This window comes from Myzus persicae, unplaced genomic scaffold, assembly GCF_001856785.1.
Source record: "Myzus persicae strain clone G006 unplaced genomic scaffold, MPER_G0061.0, whole genome shotgun sequence".
In the NCBI taxonomy this organism is placed as follows: Eukaryota; Metazoa; Arthropoda; class Insecta; order Hemiptera; family Aphididae; genus Myzus; species Myzus persicae.
Window position 1 is genome coordinate 1663 of NW_019100651.1, and position 21602 is coordinate 23264.

The 21602-nt window shown below is 30.4% G+C and overlaps 2 protein-coding genes, 1 long non-coding RNA gene and 1 pseudogene across 3 annotated transcripts; 1 reads left to right on the forward strand and 3 right to left on the reverse strand.

The window, feature by feature from the left end:
• The first annotated feature begins 928 nt into the window (after positions 1–928).
• Positions 929–1902, forward strand: LOC111039065. The gene is made up of 2 exons (XR_002605068.1): positions 929–1062; positions 1138–1902. It is a non-coding gene; the product is annotated as an uncharacterized LOC111039065 (long non-coding RNA).
• A 7978-nt stretch (positions 1903–9880) lies between these two features.
• Positions 9881–10897, reverse strand: LOC111039070 (piggyBac transposable element-derived protein 3-like). Its single transcript, XM_022322354.1, has one exon. It carries the CDS (start codon positions 10895–10897, stop codon positions 9881–9883), a length of 1017 nt encoding a protein of 338 aa, XP_022178046.1.
• An 8463-nt stretch (positions 10898–19360) lies between these two features.
• On the reverse strand, positions 19361–20079 carry LOC111039053 (annotated as a pseudogene).
• Positions 20080–20795: 716 nt separating this feature from the next.
• LOC111039073 lies at positions 20796–21173 on the reverse strand. The gene has a single exon (XM_022322370.1). It carries the CDS (start codon positions 21171–21173, stop codon positions 20796–20798), a length of 378 nt encoding a protein of 125 aa, XP_022178062.1.
• Positions 21174–21602: the final 429 nt, after the last annotated feature.

Here is a 21602-nt window from a genome sequence, read left to right on the forward strand (position 1 = left end):
TGGTACCTAAGTGTTTAACATTTTTATGTATATCGTATACTTTACATACTTAAGTACTGTTAAATACAATATTGTGATTATTTCGTGTCAAGTAACCTCGTGTATAAGTACGACTTGGAATAAATAAATTTAAAATTAACAGCAATGAGTCGGTAACATTAAATGAAGAAATAATAATAAAAATAATTTATAGATATCATCATATCGAATACTGAATATTATTACAAAAAACGTTAAATGCATTTAACTTTAAAATTCAAATATTAATTAATTATAAATATATCATAATAAGTCAATTGTTAAATTACATGAATAAATAATAATAAAAATAAATTATAAATTTTGTTTCGTTAGCTCAGGGTTTCGTTAAATTAAATAATTAACTCAATTAATATTATTTTACTTTTATTTTTGATTCACATTCGAACGGTTACGACACGTACATCACATCAGTTCGGTTTTATCGCGAATGAACGGCCGATCGTCCGCCGTCGAAGACCGCTGTATCGGACGTATCTTATCTGATTTAGAAATTTTGTTTTATATAAATACAATTAATATCCCGCGTACGCAACAGATTTCATATCGAATAGTATATGACACGACAAAAAACTTACGGTAAAGACGCTAAGTCCCATTCAATTGTTAGTTCGATGATTCTTTAATCAGTAGCATTACCTACACTAGTAGGTATCTATTCTCAATGTTTTCTTAGTTCGCGATGACCAGTGGCGTCGAAGAAGGGGGCAGAGGGGGCAATTGACCCCTAGGATATAATCCAAGGAGGCCAAAGTATACTTTTGCCCCTCCCCTACTACATTAAAATTAAAGAGTATACTCGTAAGTTACGTAATACGTTTAATTTAGACGTTTACTTATACAAAATTGGTCTCATTTTCATGAATATGCGCCATAATAGTGTAGCAAGCTGTGACTATGTTTTACATATTATAAATAATCATTCCAGTGAATCCCTCCAGTAGTTCTAAATATACAGAAGAAACACGATATGCTGAAGGAGGCCTACGACGCATCTATTGCGCGTGACCTCGAAACGTATATGTTCATAGATATATAACTACTTATATGAATATTATTAAAATAGTTCACACTAAAAGTGTTGTGTTGCCTCTGTAGAGATGACAACGACCAGATAAGCAAGGGACATCCGGCGTGTGCAGCGCGTGGCCGCCCACGGTATGACCTTATATGGTCAAGTAGTAGGATAATAGGCAGGGATATGATCCAAGTATAGCCATCATAATACGTAGCACGAATAGGCTTCGGCAGACGGACTAACGCCACCGAGCTAGACGGACTAACACCACCGAGCTAGACGGACTAACAACACCGAACTAGACGGACCAACGACATCGAACTAGGCGAACTAACACCAACGAAGAGCTAGGAGCTAATATATGAAAGTCACATCTCGCTAGTCTTCATTATTTAAAATAGTCATTTTGGACTTAGTAAATTTATCGTGTTTTGTATTAATTAAATAAAAAGTATTCAAATTATAAAGAAAAATCAAACTCTTGTTCATTTATTCTCATCACCATCAAACGAGCGTAGTCAGATTGTTACAATTGGCGCTGTGGACAGGGTTTGCAAAAAGAAAAAATTTTTGGAAACGAATATTTTTGAATTATTTCAAAATATTCTAACCAAATTAATTCGAGGAGGCAATTCAATCAAATTGGATCATCGTTGGAAGTCTGATCAACTACCAACAACTCCGCAACAGAATCCTGTCAGCAACATCGATTACGTTCCAAGTCAAATCACATGGAGGTACCAACTACACATACCATGAATCAAGTATCAGCTGCATTGGTGTAAGTATTAATTATAAGTTGGAATTTAAGAATAATTTTGTTGTCCGTCTCCTATGGTATATTTATGACCATAGTATATTTTAATAGCACGCAAATAAAAGTTGTAAAATTATAGCATTTGAATATAAATATTAAGTATTTATATTTTATTTAGTTGAAATTATTTATCGATCATAAGAATAAACAATAATCACAATAATTTCTTATAATATAAATCAGAATTTAAAAAAAAAATAATAATAAAAATAAATATATATTTAAAATATAACAAATAAAATAAAAAAATAATATTTCAATAAATTAAATTAAATTAAATATTTTTTTTTTTAAACAAAAGAATACAAATAAATACTAAATTTAAATATTTCTAAAAACTTTTTGCGTTGTTAATAAAATTAAATTGTGTTAGGAATAAAGTTAAAAAAAAAAAATAAATTAATGAATAAATTAATGAATAAAGTTAATATTATTGAGAATTATATTGGGAATTTAATAAGAGTTATATTAAAGAGAATAAGAGATATTAAATTGAGAATTGTTAAAAAAAAAAATAATAATTTTAGTGAATATATTTGAGAATTTAAAAGAATTTTATTGTGAATTATTGGGAATTAATTGAGTATTTTATTTAAAGGCCGTGTGGTAAGTCCTTGTGTATTGAATTTATTAGACAATTTGAAGTCTATTTTATTGGGGAATTTTTAAGGCCGTGTAGTAAGTCCTTGTGTTTTGAATTTTATTAGACAAGTTGAAGTCTAATTTTTGTTGAATTTTATAGGCCGAGTGGTAAGTCCTAATTTGAGAAATTTTTATTGAGTTTATATTTGTGAGTTTTATTTAAAGGCCGAGAACTAAGTCCTTCATTATTGAGAATATTGAATTTATTGTTGTGAATTTAGGCAAGTATAAGTCCTACGAGTTAATTAATTAAAGGCCGGAATAAGTCCTTTTGGTGAAAAATTATAAAGAATTTTATTGAAGTTATTAAGGCCGGAATAAGTCCTTAGATATTATTGAGAGATATTTGAATAAATTAAATTGAGTTTATAAGGCCGTGATAAGTCCTTAAATATATGTTGAAAATTATATTGAAGTTTTAAGTGTGAATTAGAAAAATTTGTAAGGCCGTAATAAGTCCTAATAAAAAAATAAAAAATAAAATATTTTAAGAATAAGTAATTAAAATTAAATTAGATAATTAAATTAAATTAATTGAATGACAAGTTATTGAAGTATAAGGAATAAAAATATAAAAATTATTGAATTAATTAGAAGTAAAGTTGTATTTGTTAGTACGTATTAAAATAAAAAAAAAATCGTGGAAAATATTACGATTTAAATTAAATTTAATGAATAAATTAATTTAATGAGTCAAGGAAATAAAAATAAGATAAGTGAAAATAAAAATTTAGTAATAGAAGTTAAAGAGGTTGAGGAAACCAAAAATAAAGAAATAATTGACGAAGCAGTAATAAGCGATAATATTAGTGAAATAAAAAATATTGACGATAAAAGTAACGATAAAACAATAGAAAGTAACGAATTATTAATTGATTTAAGTACAGACGAGGGATATCAATATTCGGTAGATTTAAATAAGGAAAAATATTTGGAATCTATACGAGAAAAAGAGTTACATAATAAAAGTATCCGACCTATAATAGTTAACGAAACTGAATTACGACAAATAGGCACTCGTTCAAAGAAAGGAATAGAACATATTCAATTAGAACCCCTTACACGAAAACCGAAAATCAAAATGTCTGGAACCAAACTTCCGTTAGAAAAAGCCACTATTATGATTCCCACATGTACAGGAGAAAGAGACGTGTATCAATTCATAAAGGCATGTGATTTAGCATTTTCAGCGGTTGAGCGGTAGACAAAGATGATCTACCTATATTAATGAAATTCATAAATACAAAATTATTTGACCAGGCCCTAAACGTATGTAGGTATAGGGATATGTCAGATTGGGAAGGAGTGAAATTAATTTTATTGGACGCATTCGAACCACAAAGTTCAACGTCGACATTACAGGTAGCATTAAATTCCGTACGAATGCGACCTAACGAAGATGTTAGTTCATATGCTAGACGCGTAGAACAATTGTATTTTAACTTATGCGTAGCAAGTACTAAGGGCAAAACAACAGATCAAGCCACAGTATTACGGGATCAACTAAAAGAACAAACATTGGTAGTATTCATAAAAGGTTTAACACCTAGTTTAAAAACAATAGTAAAATCACGTAATCCACCTACTTTAGAATTGGCAATGCAAATAGCCAAAGATGAGGAAACCGAATTGAAATCAGAGTCGGATGCATATCAATACTATGGTAATCAAAATAGAAATAATAATAATAATAATTATAACCGACGTAATAATAATAATTTCAATAATAATAATTATCAGCGACAAAATTTTAATCCGAGAAAAAATAATAATAATTTTATTAGACCGCAATATAGACCGGATGTGAATCGAAATAACAGAAATAATATGCAAAATAATCAATATTCGCCGCAAAATACAAATAATTATAATTATAATAATATCCAATGCTATCAGTGTGGAGGAAATCATTACGCACGCGATTGTAATATACGACGAAATAATAATACGCGACCGCCTAACAATAATTTTACGCGACCGCCTAATACTCAAAATAACTATACGCGACAGCCAACTAATTATAATTCTCCAGGAATTATCACTTGTACGTATTGTAAAATGAATGGACAAGACATCTCCACATGTTATAAAAAACAAAATAATGATCGTAACGCTTCGGGAAACTTGCCAAGATCGGGCGAGACAAGTGGTGCTCGACCGATAAATTTAATAGCAACTGTCGAGGAGGAACAAAACGATGCTTATACAACGTATCAATCTTAAATAACAATCATCTCACTTGTCAATCTGCCAAATTAAAGGGAGACTTCACTGAATTATTAGTAGACACTGGAAGTGAAGTTAATTTAATAAAATTTGGCGTTTTAACAGGAGAAACACTTGTACACGAAAATAAAAGAATATATTTAAAGGGAATTAATGATAATATAGTGCCAACAGTAGGATTAGTAAAGATAATTTTAAATTTTGATAATAATGATATTGAGACAGAATTTCAAGTGGTAAAAAACTCGTTTCCTATACCAAAGGATAGTATTTTAGGACATAATTTTTTAATAAAAAATAAAGCAATTATAGATGTAGCTAATAATTCGTTAATAATAAATGATAAGTTAATTAATAAAGATAATTTCAGTTGTACGTTAAAACCAAGAACAGAAACAGTAGTTAACGTGCCGATTGCCGACACTACTATGGAAAATAAAAATATTGTAATTTATAAACAAGAATTGATTAATGACGTGTACTGTGCCAACGTAATGGGAACAGTAAGGTCAGGGAAAATAATAATTAGTATATTAAATGTATCAGAAGTAACAAAAGAAATAAATGAAAGTACTATTAATAAAATATTATATGAACCATCAAAAAATTATAGTATACACGAAATACATACTGATAATAATAATGAAAATCGAGTGAATAGAATTTTGAATTTAATACGAAGTGATCATATGAATGTTGAGGAAAAACAATCTATATTTGAGATATGTGAACAATATGCAGAAATATTTCATTTGGAGGGAGATCGGTTAACTTTTACGAATGCTGCGGAGCATGTTATTAATTTAAATCATAATCAGCAACCTATTTATCAAAGACCCTATAGATTACCTCACTCACAACAAACTGAGATTAAGAATCAATTAGACAAAATGGAACAAGATGGAATAATAGAACCCTCTAGTTCACCGTGGAATGCACCCTTATTATTAGTAAAGAAAAAGGCCGATGCCAGTGGTAAAGAAAAGTTTCGTATTGTCATAGATTTCAGAAAATTAAATCAAGTAACACTAAATGAATTTCACCCTTTACCAAATATTACAGAAATCTTAGATCACTTAGGACAATGTCAATTATTCAGTGTGATCGACCTCGCCTCGGGGTTTTTTCAGATTCCTTTAGCTAAGTCCTCACGTGAACTTACAGCTTTTTCAGCTAATAACGCACATTTTCAATTTAAACGAATGGCAATGGGAATGAAAACTAGTCCATCTACATTTCAAAGACTAATGGATAATGTATTATCTGGGATAATAGGAATAAAGTGTTTAGTATATCTCGACGACATAATAATATATGGAAAAAATCTAATTGATCATAATAATAAGCTAGTAGATGTGTTTGAGCGATTGCGATTACATAATTTAAAAATACAACCAGATAAGTGTGAGTTTGTAAAACGAGAATGTTTATATTTAGGTCATGTCATATCAGAAACAGGTATAAGACCAGACCCTAAGAAAATCCAAGCTGTACTAGATTTTCCAGAACCCAAAAATGTTAAACAAATTAAATCATTTCTAGGATTATCAGGATATTATAGGAAATTTATTGAAAATTATAGTAGGATTGCTAAACCTATAACGCATTTACTAAAGAAAGACGTAAAGTTTGATTGGAATGAAGAGTGTGATAGAGCTTTCGGTAAATTAAAACATGCATTATGCACTGAACCCGTATTACAGTACCCCGATTTTACAAAAGAATTTATTTTGACCACAGACGCTAGTGGAAAGGCGTTAGGAGCAATACTATCACAAGGAGAAATAGGTAAAGATCTACCTGTAGCTTATGCTTCTAGGACCTTAAGTCAGAGTGAACTAAATTACTCAACAACTGAATTGGAATGTTTAGCTATAGTATATGGAATAAAGCAATTTAGACCTTATCTGTATGGAAGAAAGTTTACTATCTTAAGCGATCATAGACCTTTAGCTTGGTTATTTAATTTAAAAGATCCGTTATCAAAGTTAGCTAGATGGCGAATACAGTTAGAACAGTATGATTATGTTATAAAATATAAGCCAGGAGTGCAAAACGGTAATGTAGATGCTTTGTCTAGAATGTTTACAGTTAAAGAAATTAAAGAAGAAAGTTACAATAATTTTTTAGTAAAATTTGAGTCCACATTAATAACTAACAGCAATGTAAAAGAAGTAAATGGGGAATTATTAGATTCACCACCGGAATACAATATAGTAACTGAAATAGAAAAATATTATAATTTTAGAACAGGAACTAATTACGAAATAAAACAAAAATTTGGAGATGATATAGTTTTAAAATCAAATAAACAAGTAGGTGAAATAACAAAAGTTAGGCTCGACAATAGATTTATAATATTTTTAATAACTAAAAGTAAAACAAGACAATTAACTACATATGGAAATTTATATTCGTGTTTTGTATTAATTAAATAAAAAGTATTCAAATTACAAAGAAAAATCAAACTCTTGTTCATTTATTCTCATCACCATCAAACGAACGTAGTCAGATTGTTACAATAGTATTATTATTATTATTATCGATTTATTATTTATTATTATAACATAATACTTTATAAACAATATATATTTTATAGATGGTTTTTGTAACAAAAATTTTGTATACCTATTGTTTATTTTATTTTGTTTAGTTGTAAGATACTTTAATTGTTGAGCCAAATTTGTATAAAGGCTAAATAAAATTTTAAAAAAATTAAAAAAATACATAACAAACATTCTGAGTAAATCTTATAGACATTTTTTGTCGGATTGCTTTATCAACTTATATTGGGAAATTCCTCGACTAGCCACTATAGTGTTCTCACAACATACCATATTGTTTGTTATTGGAATATCTATATAGATATAGGTTTTTACAGCTTATATACGTCGTTTACGATTAGGTTCCGATTGGCAATTAGTGATTACTGATCACCACTAATAAATGAGTACGCTGTCGACTGTCGTAGTGTCACCAGTATAATTGTTTGTTGTAACTAAATTTAATTGTTTAAATACGTTCCACATACCTGCATTCTGCAATGGCGATTCCCAATCCCCCAAAAAATATCAAAGACTTCTTCAAACCGAAAACAATCACAAATAAATATATAATAATTGTTAGGTTTTTTTATGTCTTGCCCCCTCATGAAAAATAGTTCCTGCGCCACTGGCGATGACCATAATATAGACTATAGTTTCTATATATGGTTAAAGAAAGTCCATACATGGTGAAGAGGAGCACAGAGTATTACATTGTAACATTAAACAAATCGTAGGACAATACAAATTCAAGTTGTGTTGGTACTTTGTTTTATTTAAAAGAAAGAATTAAGTAATAGAAGTATAAGTAATAAGTGAATTAGGTATACAATTGTACATAATATAATAATTCATATGTTTTACATTTTGTCATACTAATGATAATTTTGTCAATTCAAATATAATTCAAAATAATAATTGCAATAATACTCGTAATAATAATATAAAAATGTCATATTATGTAGTATACTTATGTATGTTTATTTTATATTGGTTGAAATTTAAATGAAACACTAATAATTAAATTTAATGTCGACATTTTCTTTTTTTTTAACTTTCTATTTGTTTTGTTAAGTATTCTAATTTTAAATGTTTTTATTTTTCTGTAATCTTTTTTTGTAGTACTATGCTATTAATTAATACGTAATTATTAATCTGGAATGATTTTAAGACGTCAATGAATTGAAAAATATGCAGATTACTAGAATTAAAATATTAATTAAATTTCGAGTGAAAAGCTTCACATGCATTTGTCATTCTATGTATTTGAACATTCAGACCAAACATGAGGAGGGAATTTAGAATTTTCGGAAATATAATTATCTAAAAAATAGTCTGTAAATTCTTCATAACCAGTGGGCGCAATGGTTTATTATACAATATAGTTCATCGATTTTAGTGATTTTAGTAGATACTATCGATAATAATTATGTAGCCGAATTGTTATAGTAATAATTCTATGACATGTTACAAAGGACTAAAATAATAGCACAACATAATAAATTGAAATCATCTATCTACCTACCTGGTAGGCGGCGCACTAATGTTTGGCAAAAGAAAAATTCTAAAATTGTAATTTTTACCATGAGAGGGACTGGGGAACATTTTACCAGTCCCCCTTATATATTTTTGAATTTACGGTTAAACCAGTATCGCACAAATTCTGGAAATAATCACACAAATTCACACTAATGGCACAATAATGTGTGGCAAAAAAACATTTTCAAAAATTATATTTGGGGGGGGGGGGGCTGATGAAATATTCGTCTGTTTGACTATGTGTTACTATAATGCTATAATATGAGCTATGAATTTAGATTTATAAATCCATGATTGAATTGCAGTACAGCTTGTACGATATTATTTTTCAACCTATTAGCCATGTTGTTGCCGCCACGACGGCACATTAGCCGTAAGTATGCCACCAGCCGGTGGTGTACACACACATACATGCACACAACATATTATTTGTTTTTATTTAAATTATAATATTGCATTGATTTTCATTTTCGTTATTATTGTATTTAATTGTGTTGTGAGTTATATAACCCATTCATGCCCAAGGTTAAAAATTTTTTTTAATTTACTTTTTTTCGAGTTATTCCTACTACTATTGGTCTAGGGAAACAAAAAAAAATTTAAAAAAAATGTGTTAAATCATAACTTAGTAGATAAAAGGTGTCCTATATGTAGGACAGTGGGAAAATCAGGTATAATATATAAAAAAAAAATTGATACTCTTTTAATTATAATTGAACATGGTTATTACATATTTGTACTTATAAAATTTATAAATTATTATTGTTTAAATGTATGAAACTGTATATTACACTTCAAATGCACTCCAACATCACACTTGATACATCTGGAAGTAGTTTTTTGATGACATTCTGCGCATCTTGTTTGTTTTTCTTGCGGAACTAAGTAATGCATTGCACCATCATATCGAGGAATATAATTTGATGGTTTTCCACCTTTACGTCCACGAGTTGGTGCTGTGTTAAATTTTTGTAGATAATAAGTCGCAATGTGTCTACGAAAAGCTAAAAGGTCCATTGGTTTTTCAGTATGGAGTTTATGCAACTGCCAAGCATTTTATACAGCCAAATCAATACAGTACAATACTATACATGAATACCATTTCTTACCACGAATAGAAATACGATACTGAGAAACGTTTTGATCCATACGATCAACACCACCCATATTTTGGTTGTACAAATGTATAATTTTTGGTTGTGGTATTCTTATACTTCTTTTGTCTGAAACAGACCATCTTTTTGCAGCCATGATTGGCTCAACTCCGACATTATTGGATGCTATGGTAACAGTGCTATTGTCCTTCCATGCACATACCAAAATACCAGAATCGGAAACATAACTTTCATATGAACCTCTTTTTATTTTTTTCATTGCAACCAAGTTGATTGGGCATTTCTTTGTTCTATTTGAACGTATTGTCCCTGTTCCATACAAACCCATTTCACTTAACTTTTCTAATAAAGGTAAACCAGTGAAGAAATTATCAAACACCAAATGGTATGGAGCTATACGGTGTGTCAATAAATTATTTGCATACGAAATGATAACTGATGCACCCAAACCATACTCAGTATTTTGAAGATCACCCCTTTTGCCTTGGTAGGGAGATATCCAGACCACATAGCCTAATCTTAGTGTCCCAATCCAAATTTTGAAACCAAAACGAATAGGCTTGCCCCTTATAAACTGTTTGCAACCGTGTCTGCCGAAGTAAGGAACCATTGATTCATCTATACTATGAAATTGTTGGTGTGGTGCGTGTATCAAAAATCTTGAATTCAGCATAGAAATTAATGGTCTTATTTTGGAAAATTTATCATGCTCATCAAGCTTACTATTATCACAGAAATGAATGTTTGAAAAAATTTGCTCAAAGCGATTTCGTCGCATTGCATCTGACACCAAGTTGTTATGTGTATCTGGTGATTTTTCCCAGTACATACGTCTTCGTGATACTTCATTATAACCTGATAACAACAAGATACCTAAAAAACACTTCAGTTCATTTATATCAATTTGAAGTGTTTGGTTTTTATTAGATGCATAGGTATTTGAATAATCCACAATCATTTCCAACACTTGTTGGTCGAAAAAAAGCTCAAATAGTTCGTAGGGTTGTAACCACGGTTATCTACTCAGGTTAGGAATCGGCGTATGCTTATTCATTGCGAGCCACGGCCCCGTGGCGTGACTGCGAGTTAACAGCGCTAGTAGTCGTGGTACCATCAATATTCAGTAATCCGTATTTACATTGTTCGTTAGCGTGCGTATATCCAAAATTAAAAAACGTTTTGTTCGCGATTTACTATTTTTCTGTGAAACTGTGAAAGACGTAATCCAAAATTTAATAGTGTAAAACTATATAAAAGTAGGTATTGTTACAAACTAACTGTTTTAAATAAAAAATACTGAATAGTTATAACTTATAAGGCATGGGCCGGTGCTGTGTAGTTGGGTGCACGTCGGGGTATAAAAAAAAAATATGGCAACATTTTGTGACAAAAAGATTGAAGAACAATTAAATAATATGAGTGGTATTAATGAGTCACAAAAAACATTAATTAAAGAATGTTTTGCAGCCAGCAAAACTAAAAATACCAAGAGTCGGAGATATAGTGAAAATTGGCTAATGCTTTGTCTATTATTTAATATTAGATCACCCGGGGCTTATAAATATTTACGCGATAGTCAACTTTTACCTCTTCCTCATCCAAAAACCGTTCGTCAACTACTCTCCTGTCTTAAAAGTACTTGTGGTTTTGATGAAGATTTTTTATCACTTTTAGCAAAAAAAGTGCAACACATGTCTACCATTGAAAAACACATTGCATTATACTATATTAAGTGTTTTTTTTTAGTTTTCAAATTCAAAACGTTCTTCGATTTGAAACCCGTAAGTTCTTATAGGTAATTCGGGTTTTTAAACTTAAAATATTAGCTGGGTGGTATAAATAGAAAACGTGTAAGCAGTGGGCTATGGAAGAAGGGGGTTATTTAGAAAACCACTGGATGTAAGTAGACAAAATCTCCCCCAAACAACGCTGATCATTTCCAAAATACCGCACCTTAATAAAGCCAGTCTATAGAAAACAAAAGAAAGAAAGACATACCGACTAACATAAAATACTATATTATATGGCAATACAGGACAAAAAATGATAATAGTAGACGACATAGCACCCGGCAAATACTCGAAAGCGCTATGTATGTATATTTAATTACAATCCTATAGATATATAGAGGCATAGAGTGCGTTCATAACTGGTTCAGGGGGCGTACATGACATTATGTCACGATTTTTGATACTAGTTGCCTTTAAGGGGCCTGGTCGTGACCTGTTTTTTTGCTCAAAAACATGCCTTACAGGAAAAACTCTCACGCCTCGTAGATTGGTCCGATTTCCGTAATTTTTTTTGTTAAATAGAGGAAAACTTATTGCAGGGCGCATTGGACTTGGATGTTCAAAATTATTTTTCGAAATCTTATATTACAAGTTTGAATTTAATCCATTTTTACAACTTTTTAGTTTTTGTATTATTATTTATTTTTAGCAACGTGATCAAAAATCAAAGTCAATGCGCCCTGTAAAAAATATTCTTCTATCTAACAAAAAAAAAAAAATTACGGAAATCGGACCAATCTACGAGGTGTGAGAGTTTTTCCTGTAAAGTGTGTTTTGACCGATATAATACACCCTATCAACCCCCCCTAAATAAGTATTGTGTAGTAGATTAGTGGAAAAGTCTTATAATTGAGGTGGTAACTAAAATATAAAATTTAATTTTCAAATTTTATAGAATTGCGGAAAATTTGAAAAATCGCGACCAGGCCCCTTAATAGTATTTGCTAACATCTTATGGAATATAATATTATAATGTAGATGTTTCAAAATCGAGCTATATAAAATAAAATAGTAAAAAGTATAATAATATGGGATTTGCCAGGCGCCAGTACTATAGAGTATAGACAAGAATACTGAGAATAATTAATGTATAAATGTATAATACATTAATACCTACAAGTTACAACCTTTTTTTTTGTACTATAATGTAGTAATATGGCTGCCGGATGGTACCAGGACTACTAGCGCTATAGTTTACTAATCCACCGCTTTGGTCCGCGTTATCTCTCTCCGATTCCTAACCTGAGTAGATAACCGTGGTTGTAACGTATTATAATATACATTTGGTTTTTGATCATCAACAAAAATATTTGGGGTTTAGAGATCTCCCTGGCGCCATAATACAGTTTGTTGGGTATCTTGGATTTTTTTTGTTTTTCGACCAAGGCGAATTTTTGGTTTTTTTTGTGTTTTATTACCACTTACTTTGTTTGCTACTTCAGCATCCTCTGTATCAGGAGTATGTATAACAATATGTGCGTTTAGTAAACTAGCTGGCATGTGGATTATATCACCTAACAGTCCTTCATCGTCACTATCTTCATCAGTAACATAATTATTGACGTTTGCGGGTGGCTCCATAAATATATCATTCACATCGTTCAAAATATCATCGATATCCCCTTGCTCCAATAATTCAGTTACTTCGTGAACAGTTAGTCCCCTAAAAATACAAAAATAGTTACATAGTGCATCTAAAACTAGTAAAAATATATATTATATACACTTTATTAGTTTGTAACATATTTATGAATGATAAAATAATTTTAGCAACTGTTGTACCCAGTGTCCTTTATTTAGGACACTATGTTTTATATGATAGTAAATAAGCAAATAACAATAAAATGTGTACTCCAGTTCGTAAAACATGTTTGCCATGCACTAATTAATAGTTTTTGTAAAAGTGTATGTAAATTATAGATAAACAAAATAAATTTTACTTACTTTGAAAATGACGCCATGGTGACTGATAAATACACTGCTATACAAAAATTGTTTTACAATAATAATAACAGTTCCAATGAACGAAATTAGTGTTTCTATAAATAATATACTGTCACGTAATAGATAACAACAGATTGGGGAAAATAATTCTAAAAATAGATTCGATAAAAATTATTAAAACTGGTGTACTACATATAGGTCACCGGGCGCAAATGGGATAATATGTAAAACCGGTCGCCGACGGCTCGCCGCTCTATGCACGCACGATTATCACGGCCGCCGTCATGTTGTCTCTTACCGTACGTTGTTCCGACACCATATCATCGAGTACTTAATAATATAATTACAAAGTTTTTATTCAAAAGTTGTTTACCATCATTGTTTTTTATATATATATAAAATTGTCGCGCCAGAAGGGCCTATATTATTGGTTCAATAAAAAAAAAAACTTGTAAAATTCAATTTCATTATGGTGTACTCGCCTATTTATAAATAGTTTAAGAATTTTAAAATTCGGCCAAATCGGAGAATATTTTATACAGTTTTGTATTTTAAGCTGTCTAGATCCATGTGAGACAACTGGTAAAACTCATCGTTAACTTTACACTTCTAAGAACTATTTAAATAATTATTTTTTTGGACTTTACTCTTTTGCTGGCTCCGAGTACTTGCGTTAGAAAAAATAAGATGTATAACTGTCAAAAGAAACACAAATAAACGATAGGTACAAAAAAAAAGGACGAAGACACAATATTACAGCACTGCTCTGTAGTTGTATTATGTGTGCGAGATAACTTTTATCGATCAACTTTTCGGAACAATTCATATCTACATGTCGATATAAAAAGGCCAGGTTACAGGTAGCTATGGAAACCCTGGGGCCGCCGCCTATATGTAGGTATATATAATACGACAAACTTTATACTTCTAATTACTATTAAAATAATTAACTTTTTGGACTTTTCACTTCCGATGGCTCATCTACACACCGAGTACTTTTGTTTAAAAAAAAAAATTGTGAAAATCGGCCCGGTAGAACTTCAGATATAACTGTCTCAAGAAATCGCCTCACGTTTTATAATATATAAAGATAAAGATAAAGATTGTATTTAACAGTAAGTATGTTAAGTATATGATGTACATAAAAATGTTACAACACTTACCAACAATATGATAAAGCTAGGTATCTATAGTAACAAACAATAGTCTTATGAACTAAAATTACAAATTTATATGAAGAATTTAGGAATTTAGGATAAAGATATTTAAAAGTTTAAAAGTTTAAAGTATACGTAAGACAAAAAATATATTCCTAGAGTTCCTATAATCAAAATATCAGGTATGCACTGTCATAAATACCACTACAAAACGGTATATGGAAGTACCATCGATTATGGACTTTTCAAGATATTTATTCTGATTCAGTGATGATTCTTTCCAACAATTTATCATATTTTGTAAACTGGTTGTGTATGTTTTAAATATAAAAGCCTAATACACAACAAAATATACGATAAAATATAACCTAACTACTCCATATACTATTACAAATTATATTACATAATTTCCACTAGGTTTAAGTTACTTTTAAGTCAAACTTCTGTAGTGGCGGTCTATAGTGACGTCACCACGGCCCCAACACACAGATACTTGGTTTTGAGAGGTTTTGGTTAAGTTAGAAATGTTTTTTGGTGGTTACAAATGATTACAAATGATATTACATAATTTGACATTAATTATTATATATTTAAAGTAAGAGGTGGGGCCAAGGTAACGCACCTCTTATAGATGATTAAATATATTACAATATGTACCTAGTACAAATAAAAACATGCATTAATCATACAATCAAATCTGTATTTATGATAACACTTACAGTGACATCTAGATTGCTACAATGTAAATTCATACACTTAGATGATAGTGATACAGATGATTTGCTTCGTCTTGATTTATATCACCTGGTTCTAAACATAACATTCCAAACATTTTTATTGTACTTTATCATCTATCAGCTATCACATGGTTTAATGGTTTATTATATATTATTACATTTGACTATTTGAAAACAACCTTACCTATACCTTATATACTTATAATTATAATTCTGCATCATGAATAGGGAACCAATTTTCCATTGAATAATACATAATAAATTGTACTATTGATCTACTTCTTAGTCATATACTCATATATATCGATCACAAGTTCTAACAATCGTAGAAAGAGAAGGGATGGTAGGTTATTGCAGGTATAGTATAGCCAGTAAAACTAGGCGGATGATTTTAGCGCCTGCCTAGTTTCGCTGGCCATATTATAGTTGTAAAAATCTTTTTTGGCCTTAAACGTGTGTAATGTGTGGCAGGACCTACCCACTATCTAATTATGGGTTGTTTTTTCCTACGTAGTGTGATAAGTACGAAACAGGTATTCAGTAACTACATCTCTTCATATTACTATTAAAGTATTACAAACACCACAAGTCTTTTATATTTCTTCCTATTGTTTTTTGATAATATGTGTTATTAAGAGATAATGTCGCAATGAATAATATCTTATATTTTACATTAAATTAGGGGAAAGATTGAATAATTTACCAGGTAAGTTACATATTATTGTCAATGATCTATTATATTATAATAACATGTTTAAAATGTACAGCCTTTATAATTCATGTATATTTATTACTCCATATAATTAATGTATGTAAATATAAAATATATCATTTACCTATAAAGTAACAATTAACACTAACTTGAATCTTATCCAAATCATTTCAGATCCATTGTCTTTATTTGTAAAAAATTATTCACCTAATAGTAAAGTCGGTAGGTTAATATTAAACTGTTAACAAAATAATAAAACATAAATCTCAAACGTTACATAACATTTATAATAATGTAATATGCTCTAAATTTATGATTTAGTTATACAAAAAAATATAATATTGTATAATATTATATCCAACTAAAAATAAAAAAATTTAGTTAATTATTAACTGTAATTATTTTTTTTTTTTTTTAAGGGTTTTATAGAACAGCCAGATTTTTCTGTATAGCATATTCGGAAAATATTTCTTTAGGTAGGTATACTAGTTAGAAATATTCAAATATGTTAATACTATTGAAAATTCACACATTATAAAAATGAATTATGTATTTTCATATTAGATTTTATGATGTTAAAAGATATGCAATAGTATTGCAAGGTAGGTAAAATATTATATTAATAAAATAAACTGCCCAAATATACTATCCGACAAGTTGATAAATATTTATAGCTTATATTCCATTAAGAAGTATACATTTCAGATATTCTTATCTATTATATATTGATTTATAAAACGTGTTCCGATGAGGCTGTACTGTGTTTGATTCCCAGTTTTTATAATAGACCACCGTATTTAAATTAAATTAATTTAAATTTTGTTTTTTGTTATTATTTACAGCACGTTGTAAGTTACAATATTAATTTTATTATTAAACAACATACATGTTTACCTAAAATTTATAATTATGGATAATATTGAGTAGAAAAGACGTAACTGTAAAGTCTATGCAAATGAACAGTGCATCTAATAAAATAAACAAAATATAAGAAAATTAAAAAACTATGAAAACAAGATTAAAATAATATTAGAGAAACATTTAATTATTCAAGAATTGTATACTTTTATTACAAAAACATATAAATACAATGAAAAATTCTCAAATCTCTAGTATTAAATTTAATTCAAACCTACTTTGATCAATAAAAAGTAATAACTGTTAATGTAGTTATAAACTTATAACACATATCACGTAATGTAGTACCTTTTATAAATAAACGCAATTAAACTATTAATTTTTACTATCATATAATGTACCTAATTAATACACCATTATAAAAACTATATTAAATCAAACTGTTGTATTATTTTCATTTTTTGATAAACTTACCACTCCATCCGAATATTGTATTAATTCAATTATATTGGCACAATACATTAATTAATAAATAATATTATTATACAACTTAACTATATAAGAATTATGTTCAAACCGGAGTCGTTTTTCAGGCGACAAGCAGTGTGCCCGTGTGACACCTGTCTTGTCACCCCGCTGGCCTTAAGACGATGAAGTGCGCTTGCGCGAACTTTTGGCGACCGGGGCACTGACCACCAGTTGTTCCGCGGTCCGGCGTCGTTTTTTCTTCTTGCTTTTTTGCTACCACCGCCGTCCGGTATAGTTCACCGCGACCGTGGGTGTCGTTTTTGTATCATTGTACCACGTTGCCTGTGTGTCGACCGACAACCTTTCGTTGTACCTTGTACCGGGTTTGATTTCCCATCACCCGTCGTACGTATTTACACGTGCTCGCACTTTTGCGTGCATAATATTGGATTGCGCAAACTATTATCATCGCTGTCAATCGTCGTGGGATTCAGCCATCAACTGTGACCAGGCACCAGCGGTATCGTTATATACTTATTTTTTGATGGTGTGTTTGTACATATTTATTTGCATATTGCGCCTTTGATTGTAAAATTATATTATTAGCAATCGTCCGAAGAGACGTCTTCGGCGTTGTACCTAGTACCATTTTAGTTTAGTACCAGTAGACTGGTTATTATATTTTATTTTATTTTATACCATATTCATTGTTTTTTTTAATATTATTACCTTTTACTCCCACACATTCCGCGAGTCGCTCAGCAAACTGCCCAAGCAAGTGCTGGCGGCGCAAACAAATCATCTAAATGCACTTATATTTGTCTTATGTGTTAAATATTTTATATTTTTTGTATGCGTTTTTTTCGATAACATTATTCCGTCTTTATAAAATGTATTGGTAAGATTTATTGAAATCAGGAAATTAATAAAATATATTTATAGTTAGGTACCTCAAAACAATAGAAAGCTCCACTATTTTCGTAGTAAATATAATTACAGCCTTGTGTTGAATAACATGTGGCCTGGATCAAGGCAAAATATGTACTTCATAGATATATACAATCGAGTTCTACGAGTTTATTTAAGAACAATCTATTCCGCATAATTAATAAATCTAATACCTATATATTTGCAGAAAATCCGCAACGACAACAACCGTATTAAGAATTCTGTGATTATTTTTCTGCCAACTGCAAACTTTTTAACGTCAACTTTGGTATTACTAGAATTGTATAATATAACTTTTAAATATTTTGTCTTATCATTTTATAATTAATATAAATTTAATTGTTTAATATGATATTTTGTTGGCTCATGTCGTGTTCTTTCCTAGGCAGTTAACACGAAGTACCTCGAGTGTCAACTAACCTCGCGATGTCAGGAAGATAATAATAATTGGTACAAATTTCTATGTATAATAATTTGTATTGAGCAATATATCACAGATAATAGACTTAAGTAGAACTGACTATAGACGTCTCTATGTCAACTACATATAAATAATTCAACATGATAATAACATAATATAAAATAATATATAACAACAGGGGAGAACGCAGGAAAAAATTTCGGGGGGGAAGAGGGTTTGAAAAAATTTAAAGTAGGTACTTATTAATATCATAATTATTCATACTGTATTACACTTTAACTATTTGTTTTAGACACTTATACTATACACATCATACATATTATACATATTACATATCAATATAATATTATCATAGATTGATAGAAAATTTGTCAATTCAATTTAAATTATAAAACAAGGTCTATACTCCTCGATTTTTTTGCCATTATATCAATGACCTCTTCACAAGTCACTTCCAAGTCTCTGCATAAGTTTAATAGCATTAATCCATTTAATCACTCCTCACCAGTCCTTTTGCGCAGATATGTTTCAATCTACGAAGACAAGAAAAAGACCGTTCGCTTGTTGCCACAGAAACGGGTAGAGTTGCATCATTCTGCAAAAATGTTTGTATTGATGGATATAATGCAGAATTACAATTGTTGAGAGTCTCAATAAATGTTTTCGGCCGTTTATCTTTTGACATATTTAAACAATGTCTGAAACAACAATGAATTGTATGTTTTAATGTAGATCACAAACAATATTTTTGTGTATAAGAAATTACATATTTTGTTACCTGTGCCACATGATCATCTCAGCTATAAAATCATCAGTAGATCCCTTGATGTCTTTGGCCATTATTTTGCAAAAGTATTTACCGTTTCACTGATTTCTTTTGTATTCAGCTCAGAGCACTTAGTCGGGAGAATATTTTGAATTTTTGACAGTAGTTCCCGGTGTTCAAGAAATCTTATTTTTAGGCCTGCATTAATAAGTGGTCCAAAAAAAGAAGAAAAATGGACCGACGGAAATATTCCTCTGGACCGCCTTCGTAATTGTCTCGGTTCTTCTGTATTCCAACATTCCGTGGAGATGCTAAATTAATATCCATTTTGTCGGTCATTTCTTTTGCTGCTGCATACAAGCTTTTAAATTTCAAGTCCGAATCACGACGCATCTCATTGATTTCATCATATACATTATTTGCATAATCAATGCATAAGCTAAGATCACAATCTTCCTTTTGTAAAAACACACTTAGATTTTTCATTATGCGGAAAATCGGCTTTATTACTGTTAAAGCTATAATAAATTGTGGTGTTTGTATGGATGAGGCTAGGGCATGAGGTTTGACTCCGATGGTTTTCAAATTATTTTCATCCAGGTACTCTAACGATAAGCAGATATATTCGTATACATCGTTGAACAAACTGAGTGAGTCCAAATGCTCAACCCATCTCGTTTCGGAGAATTTAAGAAACGTATTTGTTTTGCACTTGGGCAAGACGCTCGAATTTTTTCTTTTAAAACTAGACCTGCCTTATTAGATAGACGAAAGAAATTTACAACCTCTTTAATTGTGCCAATGCAATTTCGGATGAACGATATTTTGCACACATGTGTTATGGCCAAATTCAAATTATGATTAGCACAGTGGACGTAAATGGCTTCCGGATATAGTTCTCGAACTTTGACAGCACAGCCGTTGAATTGTCCACTCATTGCACACGCCCCGTCATAGCCTAAACATTTTTATAAAAAAAAATATAACATAACATAATATATAAAATTATAACCTAATGATTATTAACATACCTTGCCCTCTCATATTGACCAAGTTTATGCCAATGTTCTCCATCGTATTTGCAAGCCCCATTCCGGTAACGTCTCAACAGGAATAAAGCACAAAAAGTCTTCTCGAATTTTGTATTCGTCAGTTTTATCGACAAATCGAGCGCATATTGAAAACTGTTCAATACCACTCACATCCGTACTTTCATCAGCAATGACAGGAAAATATCCAGATTTGTTTACACGTTGCACAATATTCGACTTTATTAGTGTCCCTGCTGCATCAATTATTTCATTTTGAATGCGAAAGCTTAAATATGTTGAATTAGCACCAGCAGTATTTAAATGATTGGCCAAACCTTGATCACCGCTGTCAAGGGCATAACGAAGTAACGCTCTGAAATTTCCGTCATTTTCTACAGGCATTTTCAATTATAAAGAGTTCTGATCTCGATGACCTCTTAATGATAATCCTTGCCTGCCACACAGCAAAACGGCTCGGACGTTCAGAATTAACTTTTTTCGGTTTTCAAGTTGTTGTATTTTTCGCCCTTTGTCAATTTCGCTGATCACTTCACTCTTCCGGGTTTCGTAAATCAACTTAAAATTTTGTCCATCCTCCATGGCGTCAAGGTGATATATTTTTTTTTTTGTGTTCTCTAAAATTATCAAGTGCTTTCTTCCAATCTTGAAACGCAGTCTGAACCAATAAATTTGTGTTCTGATGACCCCCTTTTCCAACAGAATTTGATCCAAACGAGACACAATAACGGCAGTAGTCTTCTGCAGCAGAATACACTAACCACACAAATGAGCGTAACCAAGAATGCTGAAATTTCAAATTTCGTTTGCCAG